Below are 15,761 nucleotides of genomic sequence, written 5' to 3' on the forward strand. Positions count from 1 at the left end.
GGATTTTCATTCATAAAATGAAATATTTTTCTGGTATAAATTCATATATTGTGAAAAATAGAAATTTTTCATTTTTTTTGTATTTAGTGCTATAAATCTTTTTCCAGAAGTGGAAATACATGAAAACTCAGGCAGATTTAGAAAGCTCAGTTTCTCCTGAAAAAAATAATGTAAAAAAACCGAATTGGTCAAAACGGTACAGGTGGTAACCCTAGCAAACACGGTCATAAGACCAGGTAACTTGACTATAGATACGCTTCAGTTACACTACGAACAATGATTATAAGTAAAACAAGGCGCAGCAGCCTATCAAAGACGAGACTCACACTATACAGGCCTAGGAACAATAGAAACCTATCTCTCTCGCTTATTACTAACGCTTTGCTTTTGGCTTTACGTGCACCCTTACAGCAATAGTTCGTTAGTATCATGCGCAGCAATCTGTGTTCATGACGTGCCTCGGTTGTCTTACCGATAAAGCTTAGCAAGAGAAAAAAAAGAATAATAAACAACGTGTGCGTGTGTCGTGATTGGTCAGTAGCCTTATGTCGTCAAAGGGGAGTGGTGATAGGGGCAGGGCTATCTGTGTGTGTGTATGGTTCAGTGTGAGTGTGTACCATGTAAATGGCCTGAGACAACAGGCAGCGAGTCCAGGGCATCAGCTGAGAACAATATATTGGAACACTTCAAGGATGAGGCCTAGTTCTAGTGTCCCGAAATTCCTTACCAAAATCTGGTCTTTGGTAGAGGACCCGATAAACACGGACTACATCACCTGGAGTCAGGCAAGAATGGGGTGAAAGAAGAAGAGGTGGGTGGGCTGGGGACCAAACACAGCGGAGTCATAGCAGCCATAGGTTATTCTTCCAGCCCCGTTAGTAAAGAGTGAATGGCTAATGGCTGACCACTGGTGGCATACATAGGGTTATGGGCCAAACGAGCACAGTGTCATTTGAAAGCTGTTAAAATATTTGAAGTTCTGAGTGTTATTTTCCGATCTTATTTGACCATGCTAGACTAATCTGTGCAGTGGAGCAGAGAGGCAGCCTAAGGTACAGCACATAACGTCTCTCTTTTTTTTTTTATAGAGTGTTGGTTGAGTCAAAATTGAAGCAGAAAACGTTAGTTATAGTAGAGATCATTGTAATTATGATGCTTTAGTGTGTCATTTTTATGAATAGACAGCATTGCAAGCTGTGTACCAAATCTAGCAGTTTTATTTAAAGAATTGCATTCTAACTGCTACCTTCTTTAGCTTATAAAATCTATGGCACTGGCTGTCGCACTGCACTGTTGTGGATTTTACATTTTCAGTTTAATTCTTTAACTATGCCACACAAAGTTCAAAGCAGCATATGGTAAACCCCTTTAGCTGTCTTTTTATTGTGAGGCTGCATTCTAGCCTACCTACTGTTTCAAAATAAAGGGGGACATCTCACAAAGCAGGATAATATGGACCCCCCCCAAAAAAAATGAAATTGTCAGTATCACAGCAATTTATGTCCGCTTTCTTCCAGTCAGCTCCCAAATGGAAAAAGTTGGACAACGTTGTGCTACATAATCGTTTTTGAAGATAAACTTCACAGTGCCAGTCCGAATAGGATTTTTTAAAATGTTATTACTTTTCTTTGCCACAGCAAAAGTTCAAGAATGAGTTAAAATTGTAAAAATTACATGCTATCACCACTGAATATGTTCACACTGTACATCATATAGTTTAGTTATTGTAGTTTGACTGCTTCTATTGGAGGCTTGTTCTATCTTTCGTCAGCTGTGCCTTTATGTATCAGTGGGAGAACATACGGGGGGAAGGGGGGTGACCGCTATAAGGAGGTAGAAAGGATGGGGAGGAAAGGGAAGATGGGAGTTAGAGAGGTGAAGGAGAAAAGAAAGGTAAAGAATTGTTATTCAGCTTTCTGGTGAAGGCTTTCCAGGTGCTGGGTCCATGGGTACCACTCCAACACCCCCTCATAATCTTTGTCCAGGAGAGTGTCTCTGATTGATTCCATTGCTCTGATCCAATTCCCCTTAGACATTCGTGTTTGCAGACCAGGAATTTGTGTTTTTTCCAGTTTGTGTTTTGTAGGGTTCTGACTCTCATGCCCAGAAGAAATGTATGGGGGGGCTGCTTGTATGGTACAATGGAAAACCTTGGAGAGCATGGTCGCTAGCATTCTCCAGAATTCCTGGGCTACTGTGCAGGTCTGCCAAGTATGTAGGAAGGATCCCCTTTCCCCACACCCTCTGAAGCAGATTGCAAGTTCTGCATTGCCGCTTAGTTCACTAATGTGTGTGGGGGTATAGTACCATCGGAATATGATCTTGTATGCTCTCTCGCTAGAGGTTGCACATATGGATGTTTTTTTGGCCGCGTCCCATATATATGACCAGGTTTTTTCAGTGATTGTGAAACCAAAGTCTTCCTCCCATTTTGTCATATAGGGCTGGTACGTATCAGTGGTGTCTGATGCAAGGCTTCTATATAAGGAGGAGATGAAGTGTGGCGGGTAGGAGTGTTTTTGGCAGATACTTTCAAAATAGGTCAGCGTTTGGTTTGTTTGGATTTTTAGGGCAGCTTCCACATAATGTCTGATTTGTCTGCATGTACGATGTTATTTGTCTCTTTACATTGTTGGGATGATATTACCTTCTGGTCTGCCAAGAAGGCATTGAGAGTAAATACGTTTCCTGCTAGCCAGGGGCTAAAATCTGCTGGGGTGCAGCCTGGTCTGAAATCTGTATAGCAAAACAGGGTCCTAAATCTGTAGTTGGGGTGCTTAGTTGCATTTTTATAGCAGTTGTGTCCCATAGGTTAAGTTCTTGTTGAGCGCAATAGGATTTTTGATGCCAATGTTTTTGTGTTTGGTTACAGGATGGAAATAGCTTTATTGTGGTGGATGAAGAAAGCTTTGCAAAAGACATCTTGCCCAAGCATTTTAAACATAGCAACATGGCTAGCTTTGTACGGCAGCTCAATTGGTGTAAGTATTCCTTCCCTTACCTGATCCAAATAAATATGCTGTTGTTTGTACTGATTCAGCTATTCTTTTATTTTGAGTTTTTATTTAGTTAAAAACTGGAATAGATGGAGTAGCAAACTACATGCTAAACTGATGCAGGTAGCAAAAAGTTGCCATAGATAGATTTTTATGATTCAATTTCTTCAGCTCTTTAGTTAGGAAGCAGTATAAAAAAAATATGGCAGTGATATAGAAGCTTGGATGGTACTGATATAGAAGTAAAGCAATCCTTGGTTTGTTTGGTATGTAGAATGAAAATTTGTTATACCCACATGTCTGAACTATTTTAGTGCAATTAATTTTTTTTTCAGATGGCTTTCATAAAGTTGTAAATGAAGAACCTGGTGTGGTTAAGCAAGAGAAGTATTGTTCAGGCAGATATCAGCACGCATTTTTCAAGCAAGGCCATGAAGACCTACTTTCTAAGATTAAAAGGAAGGTAACAGATCTTGGCTTTTCATATACATGCATATCTCTGAATGTACAAAATTAAATAAACATGTTTATTAGAAAACCATTAAAGTGCTTTTGTAATTATGCTTTTTTACACAAGTATTTTCATTCACACAGCTAGACAGAATTACATGGTAAACTGTTTAATTTATTGCAAATTGCCAGGTTCCTGTTCCTCGAATTGAAGAAGGTAAAAATGTGCCAGACGATAATCACAAGATATTAGCATTCCTTCATCAGTTGCAGGGAAGACAGGATGTAATTGAGTCTACTGTGGAATCTTTAAAGAGGTAAAGAGTTAAAAAAAAAAATTTTAATGAATAGTTCCAACTTCTTCAAATTGATTGAAATGGACTGTGTGACATGAAATTTACACCAGATGTCGGTGTAATCCACACATACAAGAAAACAAAACAAATAATTCTATAAATTAAGTGGGTTATTTATCAAAGGTCAAGTTTGTGAGGTTTTTTCTACCGCAAATAAACTCACAACTCGAAGTTTGCTTATTTATGAAAAACTCAAATGTAAAAAACTCGATTGAATGCCAGATGTCGGTGTAATCCACACATACAAGAAAACAAAACAAATAATTCCATAAATTAAGTGGGTTATTTATCAAAGGTCAAGTTTGTGAGGTTTTTTCTACCGCAAATAAACTCACAACTCGAAGTTTGCTTATTTATGAAAAACCCAAATGTAAAAAACTCGATTGAATGCAATTGGGGAAAATACTCGAATACCTCGAACTTAAAGGCTAAAAAACCTTGAATAATTGAATTTATCAAGTTTTCGAGCACAAACCCCCGTAAAAAACCTGAAAATCATGTAGGCAAAAACATATTCAAATGGTTAAAGGAACCTCTGCCATTGACGTCTACATGACGTCTACATGACCTCGACACGTTTTAGCTGGGGTATTTTTGGATTTGGGCTTTTAGCAACTTCGGGCATAATAAAAAAAATTTTAGCCTGAAAAATCTGAGTCGTTTTTAAGTGAAACTAATTTTTTTGGGGGAAACAAAGCTCGATCTTTAATAAATATATTAGTATTGAACACATGAAGAAAAGGAGGTGCAAAAATGGCATGGAAAGCCAAGAAACCTGCTGAAATCTGTCAGTTTTTAGAAAGCAATCCTGCCCCCTATCAGTGCACATTAATATCAGGTGGTTTAACCCTATTTGATGGCCTATAAAAAGGTTTTCATTACCAAGATATCACACAAGAAGCATCTCATGATCGGTAAAAGTAAGGAGCTCTCTCAAGACCTTCGCAACCTTATTGTTGCAAAAAATACTGATGGCATTGGTTACAGAGGTATTTCTAAACTGAGCACGGTTGGACCCATAATCCAGAAGTGGAAAGAATATCATTTCACACTAAACCGACCACGACCAGGTGCTCCTCACAAGATTTCTGACATAGGAGTCAAAAGAATAATCAGAACAGTTATCCAAGAGCCAATGATCACTCACGGAGAGCTTCAGAAATACTTTGAATTAGCAGGTACAGTTGTTTCAAATAAAACAATAAGTAATGCACTCAACATGGCCTCTATGCACGCTCACTATGCAGGACTCCACTGCTGAAGACAAAGCATGTTGACACTGAAATTCTGGGACAATATAGTCTGGTCAGATAAGACTAAAATGTAACTCTCTGGATGTCATTGCACACACCATGTTTGGAGGAGAAATGCTACTGCACATCACCCAAAAACACAATGCCAACAGTTAAGTTTCAAGGTGGGAACATCATGGGTGGGGCTGTTTTTCAGCATATGGTAGAGGCAGACTTCAAATAATTGAAGGAAGGATGAATGGAGAAATTTACCGGGACATTCTTGATAAGAATCTGCTGCCATCTATGAGGATGCTGAAGATGAAACGAGGGTGGACATTTCAGCAAGACCATGATCCCAAAGACACAGCCAAGGAAACTCTCAATTGGTTTCAAGTAAATAAAGCTGCTAGAATGGCCCAGTCAATCATCTGACTTGAATCCAAATGAAAATCTATGGAAAGAACTGAAGATCAGAGTTCATAGAAGAGGCTCCTGGACCTTCCAGGTTTGAAGACCACATGTGTGAAAAATTGGGCCCAAATCACACCTAAGCAATGCATGTGACTAGTTTCTCCATACAGGATGCATCTTGAAGCTATCATTACCAACAAAGGCTTTTCTACTAAGTATTAAATAAATTTCAGTAAACGTGTTCAATACTTATTCCCTGTCTCTCTCTCTCTCTCTCTCTCTCTCTCTCTCTCTCTCTCTATCTCTATCTCTCTATCTCTCTCTATATCTATATCTATCTATATCTTATCTATCTTATCTATCTAGATATCTATCTAGATATCTATCTAGATATATAGATATATATCGTTTGTTTTTGTTGCATATTCTTGATCTAATTTACTGCAAACAAACTATTTCTTAAAATGAACTAAAAATGGCTCTTTTTCATCAGGGAAAACAAATCACTGTGGAAGGAAGTCCTTGAATTGAGGCAGAAACAATTCCCAAATCCTTCAGACTATGAAACTGTAAGTTCTGAACACATTTTTTCTAAATTTGCTTTTAGGTTTTCCACATATTTGCAGTGTGTGAGATACAGGTATTGAAGCTATAAAAGTATTGTTGCTGCTGTACAGTTATCCAATATATCTTGGTTTTAAAAACCATTAATTATAGTTCACAGCAGCTATTCTGTCATGGATTCTCCTTAAAGGGATTCTGTCATGATTTTTATGGTGTAGTTTTTATTTCTAAATTTACACTGCAATCAATTCACTCCATGTAAAATTGCATTCCTGAAACATTTTTTTTAGTTGTAATATTGTTGTATAGGCAGTCATCTCTGGTCATTTTGCCTGGTCATGTGCTTTCTCCTATTCAATGTAACTGAATGAGTCGCAGTGGGACATGGATTTTTACTATTGAGTGCTGTTCTTATATCTAGCAGGGAGCTGTTATCTGGTTGCTTTCCCATTGTTCTGCTGATGGGCTGCTGGGGGGGAAGGGAGGGACAATATCACTCCAACTTGCAGTGCAGCAGAAAAAGTAATTGAACTTTATCAGAGCATAAGTGACATGACTGGGGGCACCTGGGAAACTGACAATACGTCTAGCCCGATGTCCGATTTCAAAATTAAATTAAAGAAAAATTCAGTTTGCTCTTTTTTAAAAAATGAATTTCAGTGCAAAAGTCTGCTGGAGCAGCACTATTAACTGATGCATTTTGAAAAAAAAATTTCCTATGACAATATCTCTTTAAATGATGCAACAGTTAACAAGTATGATAGGAAGAGGCAATATATAAACATGTTTTGCTCAAATGCTCATTTGGTTCTTCCCTCCCTCTGCCCCTCACCAGCAGCCTGTACCATGCATTACTACACACACTTTCTTGTAACATGTGCCTGATCAACCGTACTTTCCTCTTACTTGCTGTTTATGTAAACCTTAAAGGGGTGGTTCACCTTTAGATTACCCTTTGATTTGTTATAGAATGGCTAAATCTAAGTGGTTTTCAACTTTTCTTTTTTTTATAGTTTTTGAATTAGTTGACGCCTTCTTCTGGCTCTTTCCAACTTTCAGATAGGGGTCACTGACCCCATCTAAAAAATAATGCTCTGTAAGGCTACAAATGTATTGTTACTCCTCTTTATATTCAGGCCCTCTCCTATTTATATTCCAGTGTCTTATTCAAAGCAATGCATGGTTGCTAGGGTAATTTGGACCCTAGAATCCAGATTGCTGAAATTGCAAACTAAAGAGCTGCTAAATCATTAGTTAAATACATCAAAAACCACAAATAAAAAAATGAAAACCAATTGCAAATTGTCTCAAAATATCACTCTCTATATTGTGCTGAAAGTAAATTTAAAGGTGAACCACCTTTAAACTTTATACACCTTTATAACTTTTGTTATGTTATAGAATGGTCAATGCTTGGCATCTTTTCATTTGGTCTTAATATATAATTTTTAATATTATTTGCCTTCTTCTTTTGACCCTTTTCAAGCTTTCAAATGGGGGTCACTGACCCCATCTAAAAACAAATTCTTGTAAGGTTGTGAATATATTGTTATTACTTTTTTTATATCTTTCTAGTCAGACCCTCCCCTATTCATATTCCAGTCTCTTATTCTAATAAATGAGTGGTTGCTAGGGTAATTTGGAAATTGCAAACTGGAGAGTTGCTGAATAAAAAGCTAAATAACTCACAAAAAACAATTCGAACCAAAGGCGAACACCCCCTTTAAAAACAAATGACTTGCTCAGGGTGCTATTCTAAGCACTTTTTCAATTTGCATTTATTTTTTTTCTGTGTATAAAAAGTTGGTTATAAATTGCTATTACCGGTATATTGAATTTTGTAACCTCAGCACCACCTGCTTGTCAGTTCTTCTGCTTATACAGTTGAGGAGAATATGTACAGAAGGAAGACTGAGAACTCTTCTGATGCTGCTCTTCTCAGGAAAGACCTGAGAAAGGTCAAGTGATGTTTCTAATTTCTTTTCTCATTAGAGTAACATCAGAAGAGTACTTTTTTTTCCATTGAAACATGTTCTCCTCAACTGTACAATCCAAAGAACCGACCAACAGGTGATGCTGTTGCAAAGTTCAGTTTACCAGGAGAAGGAAAGCTTTAATCATTGGGGGGTGCCATGTTAGACAACCCCACAGCGATTATAATCTCTTATCTGATCCCCCCCCCCCGGGTCAATGCTCCTATCCGCAGAAAGCACTATGGGGTCATTCTTTCTGTTAATGAACAGTAGAAAAAGCTGATTTAGATGCTTTTTAACATGTGTATCATTTACTGATCCTTGAGTAAATGTTTGGTGTAATATAGAAAGATATTGTAAAGTGGTTTACTGCTAGATATTGACATAAAAGCATATTTTTACGTTTTTTTTTTTTTGTATTTAGGTTGCACCATCTCAGTCATATGATAGAATGCCATCACATGAGTAAGTACTGCTTTAGAACATTAAGATCAAGTACAGGTGCTAGAATAATAACTTTTGTCCCTTCAGTCAAAATATATACTTATGCTGGGGAAGTACACTGGAAAACATAGTAAGACAGGTTGATAAAAGACAGGTCCATCCAGTTCAGACTTTTAAGTCTATACATAAACTGCTATTTGATCCCGAGGAATGCAAAAAACCCATTTGAAGCCTCTGCAATTTGCCTCAGAGGGAAAAAATTCCTTCCTGACTCTAAAATGGCAATCGGACCAGACCCTGGATCAACTGCATTTCTTCATTTGCTAAAAAGCCATCCGACCCCCTCCAAGCCTGATTCAGGTAGAGAATTCTGCATCTTCATAGCTCTCACTGTAAAAAAATCCCTTTCCGAATATTTGCGTGGAACCTCAATTTCTTTTAATCGGATTGTCAGCTGGAAGAACCTACTGGTAAATAATGCATTAGAGAGGTTTTGTACAATCCCCTTATATATTTATACATAGTTATAATATCTCCCCCTTAAACACTTCTTCTCTAGTGTGAACAGCCCCAATCCCGCAACCCGCATCTTTTTACTATTAATATACTTATACAACTTTTTGGGGTTAGCCTTAGCCTCTGCCACAATGCTATCCTCATTTCACATCTTTGCCTTCTGGATTACTGTTTTACAACATTTATTATTGTGTTTCTGTTAAATGCAGCTTCTGTCTCCCTAGATTTGTAGTTTTTAAATGTCTTTCTCTTCTTTCCTATTGACTTCTTTTTCATCTATATAAAGCCACATAGGGTGGTTCTTGGTGCTTTCACATTTACTTCTTAAGGGAATAAATTGAGAACAGTAATGGTTTAATATTTTAAATGACAACCATTGCTGTTCTGTGTTTTTAGCAGAAAACATAATGCCCCATTATATGCTCTGAAGTGCAGCCCTTAATAAGCTAAAATTAGTTTTTCTGAACTTGAGTTTTTGTTGCCCCAGTGTGTATTTGGTTTTTTTTTTTTGCACCAGACATTAAACAAGATTACATTATGGTCCCTATTCCCCAGGGGTTCATTTACTTGCACATTTACTATACGTTCTGGGTCATTAGAGATCACTAGATCCAGTATAGCATTTTTCTGGTTCGCTCTTCAACAACCTGTGCCATAAAATTGTCATGTAACAAGTTTATAAACGTGTTCCCATTAACTGTCCTGGCAGTACTCTTGCTCCAATCAATATCTGGGTAATTAAAATCCCCCATTATCATTCCTTTTCCCTATTTGCATCAGGAGCTTAACCTCCTCATTACTAACACTATGGGGTCTAGAACATACTCCTACAATTAATTTGCAATCAGTGAAAAGCTCCACTCATAAGGCTTAGGCACCCTCATTTTCTAACATCGCCGCCACCTCCTCCGTTATATTAACTTTTAAATCCTGCCTAAAAACAGATATACGCCTTATCCTTTTCTATTGCATCTGTCCCTCCGAAACAAAGTATAGCCGCTGATATTAACTGCCCAGTCATGAGACTCATTCAGCCATGTTTTGGACACACCAATCACATTATATTTTCCCACCAGCACCTCCAGCTCTCTCATTTTACCAGTCAGACTCCTTGCATTTGATACATACATTTTAATTCTGGAACCAGCGTGAGAATTTTGTAAATACATGTGGTCCTCCCCGTCCTTACCAGTACCCCCAACCAAATTTCCTCCCACATTTTCCCTTTCTATGCCCATCTAACTTATCTTCCACAAAAAAATTACTGTTTTATTCTTATATGCATTTTTCCCATGCAGTATAAGTTTTTACACTAAGTTATGGCAAGCAATTAGTATGATTATGATTTAACCACATCAGAGAGCAGTAGCTAGCTTGAAATGGAGAAAGGGTGGTTTCTTGCAATTTCCAGTAACACGAACAGGAAAACAACATTTTGGCATTCTTCTTAACTATTTGTGTTTTTGGCTTTTGCATGCATTTTTGGGATCTTCAGGTTTTTGTGGGTAATTTGCTATTTCTTTAAAGTTAATGAGGAAGAGCAACCTTCCAACCCACAAAAAAAAATCTTGTTTGTGAAAATGTTGTCGCAAGCCCTGGAGAAAGGATTTTTCTACTTTATGGTTTGTTACCTATTATTATGCAGAAGTTTGTGTTTAGGTTTTATTTTGTATTCTTGTACAATATATGCAACCTTGAAGTTTATTACATAGCTTTTTATTAATTTTAATATTTTTTAGGCCACTTATGATTGATAATACTGGAAACTACAACCAATTGTCTGTTCCTAAAAGTCCACAGAACACCGAACAGGTACCATTAACAAATCTCTTTCTCAAATAAATTAAAATGAAAACAGACATGGAACATTTAATTGGATTTAAAACTGTATATTTAATACTTTACAATATGTATTTCATTTTTATTTGGGTACATTGTCCTTTGCAATATTTACTTCTCTGAAGGCAGTGCAGTAAGTTAAACTATATTCAACATCTCAGCTTTGTTATAAAGCCTTTATCAGATATACTGATAGTTGCTCAAAAGTCCAACTTGATCTCTGTTTTTATCATCAATATGTTACCTTGAGCATCCAGGCATAATTTAGGTATTTGTTTTGTTAGTTTATGTATACCTGTTTAGAGGGACATGAAAGATACAGTACCTGGTATCTCTGCTTTGTTCACTGTACATTTGAAATACTATTTCTTTGCAAATTGGTATGTCTTTTTAATGTAGCTTTTGGTTTGATTAGGTGTTTGAGAACACACCTACATGGTCTGTGAATGGGGATGTAACCAGGGGCACCAAAAGAACCTATTCAATGAGAGAGGAGCCTTTGGAGAGTTCTGCTGAGGAATCTAGTAGCCAGTTAATGAGTGTAACAATGTAAGTTTAACAATGTAAGTTCTTGCATTAAACATCCAATAAAAATATTGGCCCTGTAAATTACATTTGGGAGCACTGTTGGTCTATTAGAAAAATCTTTCCTAATGTCATAGTGCACAGCCTCTAGCTTTTAAAATAGGTGTATGCATATGGGCAGATTTGGGGTGTTTTATCCTAAAAATGTATACAGAATATCTTCAGTCTAAAATGTAGAAAGAAATTGCAAAAACTAGGTTCTATCAACTGCTATAATACTTGTCACATTACAGGCATGTCATTATAAGAAGGTCACTTAATGACATTTCTTCTTTTTTGTATATTTTCTTTATTCCAACACAGACCCGAAATGTATGAGAGTTATCAAGCTGCCGATTCTGACCATAAACCAGATACATCCTCAAGTGAAAGTGAGGAAATTGCCAATGAAGATACTGCTCCAGAACTAAGCCCAGTGTTACCTGGCCGGTATGTATTGAGTTTTTGTTTTATTTATACTTCTCAATAAAATAAACTAGTAAAATGCTTCCTTCACACTACAAGACATGTTTAGGCTGTATTTCTCTAATTATGATTACATAGAGTTTTATTCTGACTGAATTGTGTCTTTGCATTGTATGATTGCGTGTGTGTGTGTTTTTTTTTTTTTAATTTAAAGTCTACACCTGCTAAGCAAATTTAAGTCTTCAATTGTTGCTTCTGTCACTGTAGGTAACACCTTGTTCCATGGTTCCCAATTACCTTTGCTTAGTGTTTAGAATTGTGTTCATTGCTGTGCTGGAGCTAAATGAATTTTGATTTATTTGTGTCACCTGGAGACTGGTTGGACAAGAACTTTTCTTTAACTGCTATTATTTTTTCTTCCATTAATTAGTATCAAGACATTTCACAAGAATAAAAAAACAAAACGAATACAAAGAAGAAACAGAGATTGTGATGAATATGTAAGTACATTATCCAAACTGAAAATTAACATTTCTGTAGCTTAATCTGATAACACTATTCTTTGCTACTTTTGCTCATATGTAGGTTATCAGATTCTAAAGAAGCGATACAGTGCCATAGAATATAATTGCACTTTAAACACATAATGATGGATTGATGATGATAATGTGGCATTACTGAGCTTTGTTGCTGGGTTCTGAAAATGGTTACAAGCAGTGATTCAGTAATGGCTTGCATATTGTACAGCATTATATTTATTATAAACCCTTACCCCTCTTTCTTTATAACCCTTACCAAGTAGTAGATATACGTTTATTGATCTTTCTGTGGAAAGTCACCTGTATGTCACAGCTTTTTTTTTTTTTTGTCTTCATCAACACTTGAAGAAGAACAAAATGCTCCACTATGCATGTTTACATAATAGTTCCGCCCCATCTTCAATGATGCCTGCAGCTCAACGTTCCCTCGACCCCCAAGCCAGCAATTTAACTGCAGAGTAGTGCAGCTGGGTCGATGGCCACCATCTTTGCCCTAGTTCTACCATTCTGGCTGTAATCACCAACCAGGAGCATGTGCACTGGAAGCCAGAATCAGACCTGCCTGCTGCTATGCCTGCTACTGTTTGGCAGTGACTTATACAGAGCCAGAAACAGGATGTGACATGTCTGAAGATGACCGCCAACTCTGCAGTTATACTGCTGAGATGAGGGACTTTTAGCTGATGGTAAAAGTAGGGGGGCTTTTTGGTGGTGTTTCAGTTTAAAACACACAGTCCTGTGGTTCATTTTCCTTTAATATTTAATAGGGATGCACCAAATCCAGGATTCGGCCAGGATTCGGCCGAATCCTTCTGCCTGGCGAACCGAATCCTAATTTGCATATCCAAATTAGGGGTGGGAGGGAAATTGCGAGACATTTTGTCACAAAACCAGTAAAAAATGTTTTCCCCTTCCCACCCCTAATTTGCATATGCAAATTAGGGTTCGGATTCGGTTCGGTATTTGGCCAATTCTTTCATGAAGGATTCAGGGTTTCGGCCAAATCCAAAAAAGTGGATTCGGTGCATCCCTAATATTTAAGCAATTCAGGTTAGTATTTGGGAATTCTATACAGTAATAATACATTGGTTACTAAATAAAAATAGTTTGAAGCAAATTGTTTAATATCTTCTTTTTTTGTACATATCTTTAGGGGGCAGTGTATAGTTATGGCTGCAGTGGATCAGAAGATGCAGAGGAAACTAAGCCTACTTTTGCAGACTCTGGTAAAATATTCATCATATATGCAGTAGTAGTTTTTATTGAGCAAGACAATAACAAATATCATTAATGGTCACAACCACAAAATAGTTTTTTTTTTTTTACTTTGTCAAAGGGAATTTTCCTTCTGAACTGTGGCACATGGATAGTATTTTTTACACAAAAATGTGAGAATTGCAGTCCAAAAATAACGAGAATGCATGGAAAAGAGCTAAATAAATGCAAAATCACAGTGGAGATTGGTCACAAGATGTATTTTTTTAATTTAAAAAAAAAATTGCCCATTAATGTATTATGTTTGGTATTCTGTTTTTTTTTTTTTTTATTACGTTATATCATCAATTTAGACTTGCCACGATTTTCATTTAAAATGTCAGATTTGGTGCCAAATAACTGCAGGATTCATATAAAAGTCTGTACTACATATAACTCTGCCAGAAACATTTTAAGAAATAAATTAACTTTGTCGAATATTTAGGCTTGGCTAGTACATTGCTGTGCAATGCATTCTGTTTATTGTTTTATGGAATTTTTTTTGTTTGTTTTTTGTTTAAGGATATTCAAAGAAATGCCATAAGTCCTGCAAAGCCTCCTTTATCAAGATCAATGACGGGCTAAGAAGAATGCATGAAGAAAACACTATGCTGACTAAAAGAATGATCAATTATGAGAATCAGTCTGTCCAGAAACTTTCTGAAATCTCAACAGTGTTGTCAACATTAGCCAATTTTATTATGAATTCAGGGAATGCACAAAAATCAATTCCTCCAGTTTCTCTGACTGCAGACATGAGTGAAACGCAGTATGTGAGCCGGGGGTCTCAATGCCACCGTTCTGGAATGTGGTCTGCAACGGCAGATAACACTCGAGCCAAGAAACAACTACATCCTAAAATAGAAGATACAGATATGTAACATTGCCATTATTAACCTTTATAGATTAAATGTGTACATTCTTCCTTTGTGCTTCCTTGGAACTCCCAGTGTTCATTATTACTGTATGAATGCAGTTCTTTTAGATTCCTTGTTTGCTGAGAGTTTAGTAGCATGTATGCATTTATTGTTGGATACTCCCTTACTATACATCAGCCATTTAATTTGGTATCGCAGTAAATTAGGAATTAATAAAATAAATAAAGTATACAAATAAATTCTTTCAGGCCAGTGTATACTGTAAAAAAAAAAAAAAAAAAAGGCACTCCTGAGAAAGGGTAGAACTGCTTGCATGAGCCAGAAAACACCAGTAATTCTGCGTTTAGGTTTTTGGTGTGTGCTAGACCCAGTTATTTGCTCATTCACTTGATTTTGCCTTTTCATCATGTGACTTGTACCTCTGTATTAATCTGTGTTATTTGGCCTGTTGCATTTTCTTTTACTGTGTTTCCTTAATATGCTTTTGTTTTGATAGATACGAGTAACTTATATGTTTATTTTCAAGGATTACATAGTAATGCCTATTCTCCCATATAAGGTAAGATTGTCTTACAATTGAAGGATTGTTTATGGAAGGGATATCCAACCTTCTGTTGTCCTGATTTGCATTAGGACTCTTAGAATCTTTCCAGAGGTTAGCTGGCAGGAGTTACAGGCCCACTTTATCTCATTACTGGAAGCTTTTTAACTTGCTATTGTTTTCTTGCATCCATTGTTTTTCTTACCTCGTTCAGATTTTTTTATTCCACAATCGTGTTTTATTAACAAAAATAAAAAGCCTTTTTTTTAAGAAAAAAAGATTTTTGTATTGGATTCAAATTCAGTTTTTTCCATATTTCTTTATATTTATGATAATGTTCCTTAATTATCTGGCAGTACTTTAGAAACACTTATGAAGGTTCTAGGCATAATCTACTTCTTTAGCCAGGAACTGCACCTAAGAAACTTGCTATATAATTCAATACAGCCTGCTATGTTTTCTAGGCTTTGCTGAAGTGCTGAATACAGGTGAAAAGCTGCATGTCGTGTCTTAACTGCATTTGCTTGTTCAGCGTGACCCAAGCTTAAAAAAAAATGGGCTCAGTTAACATATGTGTTCCCACACTATACAACATATGAAAACCCAATGCACTAGAACACACCCTAAAATTAGGCACAGAGGCTGGGCAGGCAATTATTTTCATTTTCCATTCTGCACTTCCTAGATGTCACAGCACTCACCACATTCCCACTCCCTCACCATCTTATTGTGAAGCCAGTGTCTGGGCATGGGGAATCCCACATTCTGGAACATA

The 15,761-nt window shown here is 36.7% G+C and overlaps 1 protein-coding gene across 1 annotated transcript; it reads left to right on the top strand.

The window, feature by feature from the left end:
• The first annotated feature begins 533 nt into the window (after positions 1-533).
• hsf2.2.L (heat shock factor 2, gene 2 L homeolog) lies at positions 534-15,264 on the top strand. Its single transcript, XM_018263216.2, has 12 exons — positions 534-785; positions 2,873-2,981; positions 3,332-3,459; positions 3,639-3,763; positions 5,942-6,017; positions 8,410-8,450; positions 10,685-10,757; positions 11,200-11,333; positions 11,673-11,798; positions 12,205-12,274; positions 13,467-13,539; positions 14,090-15,264. Exons 1-12 carry the CDS (start codon positions 546-548, stop codon positions 14,446-14,448), a joined length of 1,554 nt encoding a protein of 517 aa, XP_018118705.1. The 5' UTR covers positions 534-545; the 3' UTR covers positions 14,449-15,264.
• Positions 15,265-15,761: the final 497 nt, after the last annotated feature.

Source organism: Xenopus laevis, chromosome 5L (genome assembly GCF_017654675.1).
Source record: "Xenopus laevis strain J_2021 chromosome 5L, Xenopus_laevis_v10.1, whole genome shotgun sequence".
In the NCBI taxonomy this organism is placed as follows: Eukaryota; Metazoa; Chordata; class Amphibia; order Anura; family Pipidae; genus Xenopus; species Xenopus laevis.

Bases quoted from the DNA above. Each gene is read 5' to 3' on its own strand.
- hsf2.2.L (XM_018263216.2), top strand. From the start codon at position 546: ATGTCGTCAAAGGGGAGTGGTGATAGGGGCAGGGCTATCTGTGTGTGT. The intron at 3,460-3,638 runs GTAACAGATCTT...GCAAATTGCCAG, and splicing joins TTTCTAAGATTAAAAGGAAG to GTTCCTGTTCCTCGAATTGA. The intron at 3,764-5,941 runs GTAAAGAGTTAA...CTTTTTCATCAG, and splicing joins ACTGTGGAATCTTTAAAGAG to GGAAAACAAATCACTGTGGA.